The following is a 14,401-nucleotide window of genomic DNA, read 5'->3' on the forward strand; positions in this document are numbered from 1 at the left end:
GTTGATGGTGGCTGTGAAATGTTTACAAAAGAACCTAAAAGAGAAGGAGAAAATAAGGGACTGAGTACAAATGCATAGGCACTGTCTAGAACTTGCTAACTTGTCTGTGATGATAGGAAAATCATGTTAGAAACAAAGTGTGATTATCAATCAAAGGTTGAATCAACCTCAGGACTTCTAATAATGAATGACCTAAGCTACTAAGGGGACGCATAGATAATTCAATAGCTTATGTAACACAAACCATGAAAGACGGAGGAAAAAAACCATTTGCTGAATGTTTGTAAGTATTTCTTCAGAGTCAGATTTAAATTGTACTTGCTATGGGTGAGAAGTTCAAGTTATTTTTATTATTATTACAGTGTGCTCAGCCTCAGGGTTTGATCTAAGAACAGGCTAAGACCTCCCACGCCACAATTTTTTAACACCACGTGATGTATGTCTCTATTACTTTTGAATCTAAGAGTGGGCTCTGTTTCCTGGACTTTGATGATAACTAAATGATTCAGTTATCAACTGTAACTATTTTCCTTCAGCAATCATCTTTATCTCTATCTCCCTGTCATTTTTTGTAAAGTCCACTTTCTTCTAGGTGTCAATTTGTTACATAATTTTCCCTCTAGTTGGTTTTTTTTCTTTTTTTTTTTAAAAGAAAATAAATCCTTAAAGGGAAATATCCTGTCCTGTGGAATTTCTTCCAAGGTCATCCACTGGTCAAAGGTGTATAGCATAAATGCTTTCTGAACGGAAAACAATACTTCATAGATGTTTCTATTGCCAGTTAAAAGAGACTGTATACCAGCAAAGGGAATGGGTTAGGATAGCATCAAAGAAAAAAAAGTGCCCTCCTCTGCTAATAGGGGCTTCCCTAGGTGGCTCAGAGGGTAAAGCCACAATGCGGGAGACCTGGGTTTGTTCCCTGGGTCGGGAAGATCCCCTGGAGAAGGAAACGGCAACCCACTCCAGTATTCTTGCCTGGAAAATGCCATGGACGGAGGAACCTGGTAGGCTACAGTCAATGGGATCGCAAACAGTCGTACACGACTGAGCAACTTCACTTCTGCAATAGAGACAGCTCAGAAAACTGCACTGATGCCTTCAGCAACTGGAAAGCAGCACAAGCAACCAAGTAAAAGCAAAGCAGCTGTATCTATGCTTGCGAACTTTTCTAATATGATATAAAAACGGCAATGCATGTTAGGTGAAAATATTTTTCCGGTCTATAAATTGGCCGTATACATGTTGGGGGCTGAGTATCTATCTAGACACTGGGAACAATTCTGGAAACTGAGGGGGGCAACACATTATAGTGGGAAAGAGCGTGAGCTTTGGAGAAACACTGTCTGGAATTTGAATCCCAGCTTTATCCTCCTCCTAACCAAAAGACTCTGGCCTCATTTTCCTAATAAACAAAATACTACTACTACTTACCATTTGGAATTCTGATTGAACAAATAAGATACCACACTGTAAAGTATGAGGTCTTGACAAGTATATCTTTCTTTCCCTTTGGATTTGTAAGCATTCTAAACACTGTCTAGGAACTGCTTATAATACATTATTCAACACTCTATCATCTCTCTTCAAAAGCTTTAAAGTGACCACAGAACAGCAACTGCATGCAAATGAGCTAGAATTCTCAGGGTCCTATCTGGGTCACAAGTTCAAGTGTCTAGAGGCCCAGGCAGGAAATGCAAAGAGAGAGCCCTGGGAGCATATGGGATGATCAGTTAAGGTGGGGGCACTGGTATCCACCAGGCCCATCTTAGGGAGGCAGCAACCTAACCTCCCTAATCAACCTCAGGAAAAATGTTGGCCCAGTGCTGCTAGAGCTTCTCATTTTTCAAGAGAAACAGAAAATCTATAATTTATTGTGAAGTCTCCCAATTTTTAAATGTTTACTCCTTTGCCAAAGAGGGAGAATATCATGTGAAAACACACCTTTGGCCAACATAGAGCTCACCAGTTTGCAAACTAAGAAGAGAGTCTTTACCTTGGGAATTAGACAAAATATACAGATGAAGAACCTCTTTGCTCCTCAATCACTAGTGAGTCAAATTCTCACTGCAAACATTTTGAGTCTGTCAGGTTTCTTGACCCTATAGCTAAACAACTTAGTTGTTTTACCCAACTGCTACTTTCTGGCTGTCCTCATTGTACACCAGCATGAAAGTCAAGGGGAAGAGAGGGACCATGGGACTGGTCAAAAAAGAGTATGAGATCAGTAACATTAATTAATATATTAATAAAGTCTGGTGGTCCAGATATGTGAGAAAAAGAAATGATTAAATTATCTCTTGATAATAGTAAACATAGCATAGGGCTATCTGTATTCAATAATGAAGCTGCTGCTTCCTGAAATGTAATTCATCTCAACATTTTATCTATTTTGACACTGAAAATTCCTGGTACTGAGAGGGTGGCTATACAGTATAGTGGACAGAACACAAGCTTTGTGATAAAGGCCATCCTTATCTGAATCTAAGCTTTACCACTTACTACCTTATGCTCAAATAAACTAAATATTCTTAATTAAATCTGATCAATGATAGATAGCTTAATTATAAAAGAAGAAATTCAGGGAATTCCCTGGTGATCTAGTGGTTAGAACTCAGTGCTTTAATTGCCAGGGCCCAGGTTCAATCCCTGATCAGGGAACTAACATCCTCCAAGCCACATGGTGTAAGGAAAAATAAATAAACAAACAAACAAAAAAGAAGAAATTGTGTCGGATATTGTTAATAAATTTTATCAGTCCATTTCTCTAGATACATATAACATTGGAACTGGAAGAAATCTTACAGCTCACCTAGTCCAAACACCTGTTTTTACAGAAGGAGAAACCAAGGCTCAGAAAGGTCAGATGAGTTCCTAGACTGTGTCCCAAAATGTCTATTACTTAGAACTTGTGAAATATTTTCTTTCTAAACTATCGTCCTAGATCTGCACAATTTGAAACAAGAGCCATTGGCAGAACACTTGGAAGGCAGTTAGTGTGAACTGAGCCATGCTCTGAGCATAAAATACACATGAGAGTCTGGAGATTTTGTATGAGAAAAGTAAACACTTCCTTAATGCTCCTCCGCCCACACCCACGCCTCCCCCCCACAGCTTCAGGATATGTGGAATCTTAGCTTCCTGCCCAGGAAGTAAACCCGTACCCTCTGCACTGAACACACAGCATCTTAACCACTGGGCTACCAGGTAAGTCACTCATTAATGATTTTGTATATTGATCACCCATTGATATTCTGAATATACTGGATTAAATATATTAATTTTGTTGTTGTTTAGTCACTGAGTTGTGTCTGACTCTTTGCGATCCACAGACTGCAGCCTGTCAGGCTCCTCTGCCCATGAGATTTTCCAGCAAGAATACTCAAGGGGGCTCCGTGTCCTCCAGGGGATCTTCCTGACCCAAGGATTGAACCCTCGTTTCCTGCATTGGCAGGTGGGTTCTTTACCACTGAGCCACCAGGGAAGCCCAAACTTATCTTACCTGTGAAGTTTTCTTTTTTAAAAATGTTGCTATTAGAACATTTAAAATTATATGTGCTTTATATACTATATTTTCATTGGACAGTACTGTTCAGACAGTGGTGAGGTCCTTCGGCTGCATAAGTCTAATTACCTGATAATGTAGCTTACTTATAATCCAAGTAGTATTAGCTTGAGCCCTGAATTCCCAACAATAGGAAATCAGAGTACAAGAGAAGAAAAAGATGTTTCTGCTCTATTATCTTTTGGAACAGTGCATGTTAGACAAAAATATGAAATACTGTATTTCTATGTCCTTCATGCACACCTCTTAGTCCTCGCCCTTCAGTCTCCTCACGTGCTGTTAACTCTTCTACTTTAGCATCTCCCCTGCGCTGTGTTATCTTCCAAAGTGCTCCACGTTGCAAAATGATCTTTATATTCCCTAATCCACACTTCTGGGGATAGTTACTCTCAGGTGTTCTGAGAAAAGTATTGCTGAAATAATTCATATTGATATAAACAACTGGTTATCAATATTATATGCTTAAAAGATGCTCATCAAAATTTATTAATCTTTCACAGGTTGTAACAAAAGGAAAAATTCAGGAAAAGTGTAGAAGAAAATTGTACTCTTATCCAAGACTGTTTCCTTCTGTGCCCTTTTTTTTTAAATAGCTTTCCCTATTTCTGCACCTACAGATATTAAAGGAAAAAAAAAAAAAAGCCTTTCAAAGACAACAGCAGCTGAGCTTCAAGGGTTTGGACTATGATTTGTACTTATTTATGTAATGGGCACTGCCTGGAGAAAGCCTTCTGACCTTCTAGAATGCTTACAGTTTAAAGCATCTCTCTCCCAAAGTTTTCACTTTAGAAATCCATTTTTATTTGTATTTTATGATCTTTAGAACTAAAAGGCTCTGCCCTACAACCGAATTTGGGTTTTATATTTCACTAAAATGTTGCAGTGTGATTCTACCCAATTTCACAAACAGAAACTCTCAGAATCTTTAACTTGATCTTTTTCTCAGATATTACCAGTTCTACTCCCCCAAACCACAGAGCTACAGAACAGGACAGGTAAACAAGATGCTAGAAATATTGTCCACAATTTTATGGTAGAAAGTGACAAAAACCATTTAAGGAAAGCTAAAATTTTTTCTTAAATTTATTTTTAAACAAAATATTTCAAGTTTTACATTACAGTAATATTTTTAAAATTCCAATGAAACTATGTAATTTATAAGGATCTTTGGATTTTGAATAAGAAAGTTGATATATGCTATAATAAAATGTTAATTTCACTCCTTTTCAAAGGACTAGCTGTGAAAACAGATCATAAAATGCAGACTGCAAAATAAAAAGGAGAGTCATAAGTTTAGGATATATAATCTAACCTTATTTTGCACAGCAAAAAAATTCCTAGTTGTGGTGCTTGTCAAATATTATATAGTTAGTTTTACTGGCTTGGGCAAGAACACAGGTCTAAAAAATTTGACAAAATGCTAAAACCTTAATTTTCCTTGTTTTATAGGTAGAGTTCTACTAGCTGGTAAATTTTATTGAATTCTTAATTACTAATACATGGGGGTGATGAGGGTACACAATGGAGATATAAAAGATGTGAACCTAGACTCTTAGGAGCTTACAACAGAGACACCTAACCAAATCTTACGTATCTGCTGGTCAACACATACTAATTATAGTAGTAAGTCAATCTGTAGTTAACTGCTTTCTTAAATCTAAACCTCCTTTAGTCAGACTTCTCTTTTTGTTTTTTTTTTTTTTTTTTACAACTGTGACTATAATAGAATTATTTGAAAATATCAGATATGGGAGTTTGTTTAAGCATTTCAGATTATTTTTACTGTGTGAACAAGGCTTTCTTTGGTAAAAGAAGGGAAATAAATCTATTCAACATAAGGCACACAAAACTTCCAAAAGATTTGCTATATTGCTGAAAACACTTTTAAACTAAGCAAAATATGGTTTTTAAAGAAGCGGCTCAAATCACTCACTTACATCTCCAGGAAAGGTTATCTTAAACACTAAATGAAAAAAATTCTTCGCTTTATCTGAATATGCCAAGTTGGATTTAATCTTTAAAAAAAAGGAAATTCCAGATATCAAAATATTTACCCCTCTAGCTCTTTCCCAATTAACTACAGTAGAAAGAGAATCAAGAGACCCAAGGAGAATGATAAAAATTTATCTATAAAATTTTAATTAAACAGGATTGAGAGACTTCAACTTATCTTTAATGTTTTCTTTCCTTCTTTTTTTTTTTTTTAAAAAAGGTACTACCCCAATGGTCAAGACTTTGCGCTAATGCAGGGGGCATAGATCTGATCCCTGGTTGGGGAACTAAGATATATCACATGGTATATAGCTGGGGGGAAAAAAAAGGTGAATTAAAAAAAAAAAAAACCCTGAGTTAAATAAAGCAAAATGTAAAGATCTGATAAATCTGGGGGGTCAGTAGATGGGTGCTTGTATTATTTGCATGTATTTTTAGAAATATTAAAATCTTTAAAAAGTTTAAAAAGCATTATTAAAGGAAATAATCAATAGAATATTTTTGGAGAAATTGTTCCTTGGAGAATCAACCATGAGTATGGCTTAGAAATGTGGTATGTGATTCACTGTGTCTTTTCCTGCACTCTCATATATCTCACGGATGATTTGTACCTCTTCGCTAATCACAAGTTTCAGAATTCTTTTCAAAGCACTTCAGGAAAACAGTAACAACTGATAGAATGAGCAACACAACATGGAGTCTGATTGTCATTTCCAAACAAAATGGATTTCTAACTCTACTGGTTCGTTAACCGGCATGGTTAAGGAATGAAGATTTTCCAGTTAATTGTATTTCCTAGTTTAAATTAAAAAAACAAAACAAAAAACTACCTACAGTTGTGAAAATTCATTATGGGTGAAACGTCTTCAAACACAGCAAAATGAATATGTACAAGACTAGAAATTCTCATGAAAACTCATATTCTCCATGTTCAAAGGGGGAGCGCTAAGTTACTTCAGTTGTGTCCAATTCTTTGCGACCCTATGGACTGTGGCCTGCCAGGCTCCTCTGTCCATGGAACATACTGGAGTGGGTTGCCAGGCCCTTCTTTCCAACCCAGGGGATTGAACCTGCATCTCTTACGTCTCATGCATCAGCAGGTGAGTTCTTTACCACTAGAATCATCAAAGGGGGGCAGTCTGGGCTTTTTTCTCAGCTGAAAATATGCAAAGAGGATGTTAAAAACACATATTCTAGAAGTTGGGATGATTTGTATTTTAAAAAAACTGGACAGCCCTGAAATACATTTTAATCTAGATGACTGTCACTAACAAGAAATCAGATCTCTGCTTAAAAAAAAATTTCCAACAGAGAAGAGGTCCCCTCCTTTTTGGTCTCTTTTTAAATACAGAGAATATATACTTGGACAAAGCCAAGACCTAGATATCTAAGTAATATTTATATATTCTATTTAACATATGCCAATAGGTAAATTTTGGTGGTGAGTGTATTTTTTGGAAGTGCAATATTTTGTTTCCTTCCTCTTCTGCTTACTTATACTTAAAATAGATTTAGAGTTAGCACCCTTTTTTCTAACTTCTGGAATTGCAAAGTTCTGGATATTACCTTGGAATATCCAACAAGGAAAGAGTCTATCTGTAGCTCAAGGGCTTTTGATTTCTTTGGTTTGTTTCAAACTGCACACCCTCTCAGCAGGTGACAATATACCTCCTCTTAACAGGTAACACAATATACAAAGAGTGTCAGTAGGACACTGCTACTCTACATTCTTGCAGTAAATTTTAGCTATGTTTTCAGACACAACGCTCAGTTTACACAATGTGATCAGATTTCAGGACAGAACATGCCTGGAGCCAACAGGTCAGAAAACAGTACTAAGCACTAAGCAAAAGCACCTGCAGTCAAACTATTAAGAGGTGGATTAAACATGAGTTAGAGAAGGTATGAGGGGCTGTCTTCCATTTTCTATTTGTTGTGAGAAAGAGCTTTCAAAAAGTGATTAAAGAGACTCTTGGTAATATACAGTCTAAGCCAAAGTATATATATCAGGAAACTGATGTCCAAGGTCCCAAGAGGAAGTGAAAAATTTATTAACAGAAGAAGGATGTTTTATCTTTTTTCATAATTTCCTCTGGCAAATGAAATTTTTAGTTTCTTCCCAACCAACACACATAACTGTAGTCACTGTAACATTCTGATTCTTTAAACTTCTGTGATTCACCCCTAACTAGGTCTCATGCTTATTATTCTTATGCTCTTTCCACTAAATAACATTGCTTTCCTTTCCTAAGTGAGGTGTCTAATGACACCTCTCTTGCTTAGAATGAATCTATATGCTGTAAGTGTAGTGGTTAACAAATACAGAATTGCATGCACACTATGATCAAGGACCTCCTTGCTGCTCCTAACACAGCAAGAAGGCTCTTAACTCAGAGCTTATGTATTTCCAATTTTCTCTGCTCATGAAATTCTTTTCTTTGGATACCCAATTGTTCACTTACTTCCTTTCAGGTGACTCAATGTCACTTTATCAGAGATGTCTCCCCTAACCACTCTATATAAAATAGCAATTCTCCCCACTCCTTGTTCTTCCTCAATGTGTATTACTTCCTGACATGTTAAATAGTTATTATTTGTTTCTTACAGGTAGAATACAAGTTCCACAGAGTTCAGACAATATGGTATAGTACACCTAGACGAGTGATTGCTCTGTGTACATCCCATTTCACCTCCTACTGCTTTCAACCATGGTTTCCTTTCTTCAAAGTGCTAATCAGAATATGCAGATTTACTACTCTTTTACTTTGCTGGGCTTAAAGAACACAGTCCTTTCAGGTCAAGCTTTCTCTGCTACCACTCACTTATGTATAACAAATGTAAATCAGCTTGCTCCCAAATCAAAGCAGATGGCTTAGAACAAGTCACACTTGTCACTGTCAAAAAAGAGTTAGAGAACTAATAAATCACATTTAAAAAGACTATCCAAAAATGAGATATTTTAAATAACAAAAGTATAAGAAAATGTGCTGTGAAATATATTATGCAAAATGAATACTAAACAATCTACAACTTACATCAAGTGAAGACCATCTATTTAATGGTCATCTTTTCATCTTAACTCCACATATTTAAGTGCAAAGTTTTACTGTTATATTGATAATAACGAAAATCTATTTGGTACTATGTGCCATGTGCTATGACACATCATTAGCTTTAATTTTTATAATAATCCTTTGAGGGTTTTTATTGTTGTCTCAACTATAGATAAGAAAACAAAGACAAGATTAATTAATCTGCTTTTGATCACAGGTTAAGTAAATGGTGAAATCAGTCTCGACTTCAACTACAGGTGTTAAAGATCTAGACCATGTTGTTACACATCTCTGCAAGTAAATTAAGATTTACCGACAACTCAAGCATAACTGTCCTAAACCAAACTATTCTTTTCTCCACATCTACTCCTCAAATGTCCCTTATTTCAGTAGATGCCTCTCACCCACTTTCAAGCTGGCCTTCATAGATTCCCTCTGTTCCTTACCTCTCATACCCTACCTGCAATCTCTAGAACCATCTACTTCTTTCCACAGGTTCTGCTTCAGTCAGACCTGAATTACGTAACAGGCTGAAGTGTAAGAGTTCTCCTTCAAGATACACTCTAATGATATACATAACTGATTAAAGTGGCAAAAGAACAAACTCAAATTTCAAAAATAAGGCTTAATGCAAGCAACACTTGACATTATTAAATTCCAACATCTGGAATAATTCCGTCCATGGAATTTTCCAAGTAAGAGTACTGGAGTGGTTTGTAATTTCCATTTCCAGGGGATCTTCCTGACCCAGGGATCAAAACCCCATCTCATGTCTCTTGCATTGGCAGGTGGATTCTTTACCACTAGTGCCACATACAATTCTTGTAATAGAATTTAACTGATTTTTCTATATCCTTTTTCAGTTTTTCATTCCATCCTTTCTTCCCCCCACTTTGGTGATCCTTCTCTAGCAAAACTCTTCCCTTTTAAATACATTTACTTATCTGCCTATTTGGATGGTTTTGAAAATTGTCATCAACACAAACCACTCACTTATGATATACTAACCATAAGTTAGTTCCCTTTTCCTTTCAAAGGGCATACCACAGCCTGACAGAGAGGTAGCCCTTTCTCATTTATCATAGCTATATGGATTTTTATGAAATGTAAGTTCTTTAGCAAAACATGTAATAATAGTAGCACCTTTTTATAGGTGCAGTGTTTTCTGCTTTTAAAGTACTTCCATACATATTTCAGCAGTCTTGTGAAGTAAGCTTTATAGTTACTGTTCTAAGATTAGAAAACCACCCAAAGAAGTTGCCATTTTGCCTATGCCACAAAGATTGCTATACAACAGAGCCAAATATTAAACACAGACACTCTCCACTCACTGCTCCTTCCACTATCTATCATTATCTCTGTTTTTTTTTTAATGTTTTGGCACATAGTAAGAATTGGATTTGTAAATAGATTTTCACTTTTCCTTAAGGTATTTCAACCATTACTTAATCTTACTTAGTTAAAGAAGAAAGAGAAAATAAGACCTAACTGAAGGAAAACAGTAGCAAAAATCAAATTTAGAATTTCTATGTAAAAACAAATGACCCAAAGAAGATCACAAATACTTTTTTCTTAGTAGAATCAAAGAAAGTAAAAATCTATAGAAATCAAGTTAAATCTCTTAACAAAAATTTTAACCACATGGTATATGGTTAATATAATAGCCTAAAAAATAAAGATAACTATGACACAAAGAAATTAGCTGTAAAAAGCATGCACAGGAAGGACATGCTTTTACTTAGAATAGCATGCTTCAATTAAATTTGCAGGCAATTGAAGGGGAATGTAAAACTGATGTATATATCTTACCTACTTTGCAATTAAATTAAATACACATTTATAGAAAGTCTGCTCTCCTTTTTGGGGTCAGAACAAGCCAACAACAGCAAGTAGCCAGAGATTACAATTAATATAAAAGAAAAATTTAAGAGGAAATGGATTTGCTAGACTCATTACATTTTAAGTCTTAGCTTCAAGAAATGAGTGATTATTTGCAATGAAGTTGGCAAGACAGGAAACTGAGTTAAAATTTATCAATCTTTTAAATGGCTTTTCTAAGTACTTTTCTTTTTTTGAAAGGGGGGCAATTCCCCTTGGTATTTTATACCTCTTTGTGATGATATATTTATTTCTACTGTTGACTTTGACTCTTCAGAGCTCACAGAAGTGGAAAAGTGTTTGGATTCACTAGTTCAAATTACCATATTTTCTTCATTAAGAGGAAAGTCAGGTAGTATAAATAATGAAAAGCCAAATAAGAGATCCAGAAAGAAATTAACTAAGAAGGCGACCAACTGCGTAGCTTATTCTTACCTTGGCTGTTTTTTTCACGGGTTGACATTTTTGCTGGTTGAGACAAAAATGACATATCTTACAATAAAAATTAAGAGATTTTCTTAGATGACTATAAAATATGTTTTATTATTGTGAGCTAATAAATAAAATACACTGAATGAAAATAAGTCAATATTCTTATCAAGAGGGAAAACTTATGATTTAGAAAACATATTTTTTAAAAAGGATTTTTAATTTACCTTGGTTGATGATGACATCTTTATGCCTACAAAAGGAATTCAAAGATATTTATTTCATAACCTTATTTGGCTCACTATTATAATCACCTGAAAACTGCAAAAGCTTTAATGTCTAGGCTACATCCCAAATAAATCTGCAGATGTGAAATTCAGGCATCAGTATTCTTTAAAGCTTCTCACTGGTCTCAACTACTAATATACACTGTGTCATAAGACAAGAAATATTCCATTAGGATCACTTAAATAGTAAAACATACAAAGAATTTATGAAAAATATTCTAATTTTATGACATTATTGAGATTTACTATGAGTTGAGAAGCATTAACAGGAAGGCATAGCTTTTTTAAAAGAACACAAAAGAAAAAATGTACTTAGAAGAAAAAAGATATAAATTAGAAATACAGATTTTTAAAAATGATTCAAACAAAGGCATATACTGTACATGCAAACATGATAGTAAAAGAACTAGTAATTTTCAGATAGAAATACAGTACTTACTTGTCTGTATTTTTTATAACTTTTGATATTAATTTTGATGTTGAAACTGCCCTCAATAATTTATTACGGCTATCGTCTGAATTTTCCCATGAATTATGTGACTTTTCAGCTGTCGGTGGTCGTTTTATGCTGGAAGAAACATTAATTTATTAGAGAAAAATTCTATGCATAGCAATCACATGTAACTGACAGTTTGAACAGAACATATAAGCAGCAATTAACATTTTCTTAAAGCTAATCCAGAAAAGAGAAAGAATGATTAGTTGAAAGGTTCTGTGCCCGGATGAGTGAAGGAGTTAAACAAGGCAATTACCTAGTCTGTTTTTAATTTTCACTATTTTTCAAAAGATTCACTAGAATAAATAGTAGTCGATTTTTAGAACACCCATGTGCTTAAATCTGAATAATTACTCTCTCATAATTTATGAAATTGTGTGAATTTGTGAAAAAACTTATTCAAAATCATGACAAGGCTGCTATTTTCATTTTTTATGTCCTCATGTAATTAAATTATATATGGTACAAATGACAATTTCTAAATAATTGTGGGACTAAAAGCAAAACTCTTGTTTGTATCTCTCAATTTTACCCATGATCAGAAATAAAAACATTTTAATACAGGAACATTTTGATATTATCAAAACTAATCCCGTATATTTATAACTGAAATATTTTGATTTGTAAATGATTTTTTTGCTGCACTGTTAACTGTCCTACAACTCATCCAGTCTTCAATACATCTTGTAATAGTACATTCAAAGGGGAATTTAGAATGGCAAGCACATTTCCAGGAGACCTTAAGAAGCTGAAAAAAGAGATCTGGGACAAAGAAGACGCCAAGTCAAATCAGAACCTTAGAGAGACTGATTACAAAAAAGCCACCTTTAATCACACACAATCCAAGGCCGCAAAACATTAATAAGCTATATCCAAGAAAAACTCCACATTAGATCAGGCAGAAGAATTACAAACCATTAAGATAGGATAAGAATCTGAGTGAGACACACAAAGCATTTAAAAAATGTCAAACATGCATCAATCAAGCGAAGGGTGTTGTGTTTTCCCAAATTTTCCATTAGAGATTTGAGGCAAAATAGTAAGCTAATCAAATAAAAATATATTAAAAATCTTTTAGGAATGGATGTCATTTGTTTTTATTAAAATCCTAGCCAGTTCTGGGAATGGTTTAATATTTTCCTAAGATTTCCAAGTGGAAGTATGATGATAAAATATATCTATACCTAAACATAAAGCTTGAATCAACATCCCTAAAGCAGGCAAATGTCATTAAGTTGGTCTAAATATTTGATTACAAGGCAGCTGTGGTGCTGAACTCCCAGCATGCAAGTTTAGACCCCCAAGGTAGGCTCACACACATCGTTAGAACATTTCTCCCTTCTCCCCTTCTCATAACTTAAAAATATTAAGACACAGAGAGAAGCCCTCAAGCAAGCCTTTAGCATAGAAAAGATCAGGAGAAATGAATTCAGTTCTCTACTCAAGCAAGAACTTATCCTCCCAAAACCCAAAACTGAAACTGAGATGCAGTCACAGTAAAGAGCCATATGTTGTGAAGGGCCCTGACAAGCTGAAGGTTGTAATGATGCCAAAATATGGCAAGCATAAGAACACATGCAATTTTTTATCCATGGCTATAAATTTATGGAGTTATACATATATTTTAATATTCTGTAATTTTAAACTGTTGTTTTGGTTTTAGAGTAGGTTACCTTTGCCTTCCTTTCATCTTTATAACCTAGCTTTTTCCTCAAGTTTTAACTTATAGATTTTTAATAATTGTAAATGGTAATTTTAAATTATCATTCCTCAATCTGTTAAAATACAGATTATTGCCGCAAAGAAGTGAAGGGGAAAAGTCAACAAATTTTTCTCTTAGGATCCATGGATAGCCAACTTTTTCTGTGACTTTTTCTCAAGTCACAGAATTTAGGGATCATTACAACCATTCCCTAACTCTGTACTTGGGGTCAGTTAAAACCTTTTGGTGGGAGTAGAATTCTTGCTTTCTTGAGTTTGCCTGTGTATTTGGAGAGGCTGTGAAGAGGGCTGGGGAGAAGGTGATGCTCGAATTTGTGGACTTTGATCATTAGAGTGAGAGTCCTCTTTTTTCTCTCTGTGTCCTTGTGGTTTTTCTTTCTTTTTTTCTGTACCACTGTAAAATAAAGTATAACATGGAACAACACACATTTAAACAAAAAAGATGTCAAATGATGGAAAAAGTTACTACTATTATATAATTCAAAATCCTAAATCATACAGCTAATACAATTTACACTGCTTTCATTCAATAATGAAAATATTTCTTTAAGAATTCTGGAAGCTATTAAAATCGTCAGTAAAGAATTTATTATAATTCTAAGACAACATATCCTATGAAGATTGCCCCTTTGGACCAAATTGGCCTCTAATGCCTCATGTCATCTTAGCAAATGTGGGGGGACCGTAAAAGCTCTCTTACCTGACTTCAGTTTACCCACATCAGAGCAGCAGTGACACTATCCAATGCCCCTGGTTAAGCACACTCACGCCCAAGGACACTAAATGCTCACGTTCTGTAGGTTTCCTCTGATTCCTGTTTCTTTTGTATGCTTCTGCTCTCAGCAGCTGAGTCTTACACTTACCAAGAGTCAACTGTGTTTTTTCCCCTGAACTTCTTTATACCAGTTGTACTTGTTATTTTAACGATTAAGTTAATAACATGCAAAGAAAACTGACAAAATGTACAAAGAAAAGAGAGTAA

General features: G+C 34.9%; 1 protein-coding gene across 3 annotated transcripts in view; it reads right to left on the minus strand.

Moving 5' to 3' along the window:
- Positions 1-14,401, minus strand: part of EML4 (EMAP like 4) — a 151,976-nt gene that overhangs the window by 52,762 nt on the left and 84,813 nt on the right. For 2 of the 3 annotated variants that reach the window (XM_061155528.1, XM_061155526.1), the window contains exons 4-7: positions 13,640-13,813; positions 11,641-11,769; positions 11,142-11,167; positions 10,921-10,953 (exon numbers count right to left, since the gene is read on the minus strand). In XM_061155528.1, coding sequence (XP_061011511.1) covers positions 10,921-10,953; positions 11,142-11,167; positions 11,641-11,769; positions 13,640-13,813 — 362 coding nt within the window. The remainder of the gene's footprint in view (positions 1-10,920; positions 10,954-11,141; positions 11,168-11,640; positions 11,770-13,639; positions 13,814-14,401) is intronic. The other variant, XM_061155527.1, reaches the window with a different exon arrangement.

This window comes from Dama dama, chromosome 11 (assembly GCF_033118175.1).
Source record: "Dama dama isolate Ldn47 chromosome 11, ASM3311817v1, whole genome shotgun sequence".
Classification (NCBI taxonomy): Eukaryota; Metazoa; Chordata; class Mammalia; order Artiodactyla; family Cervidae; genus Dama; species Dama dama.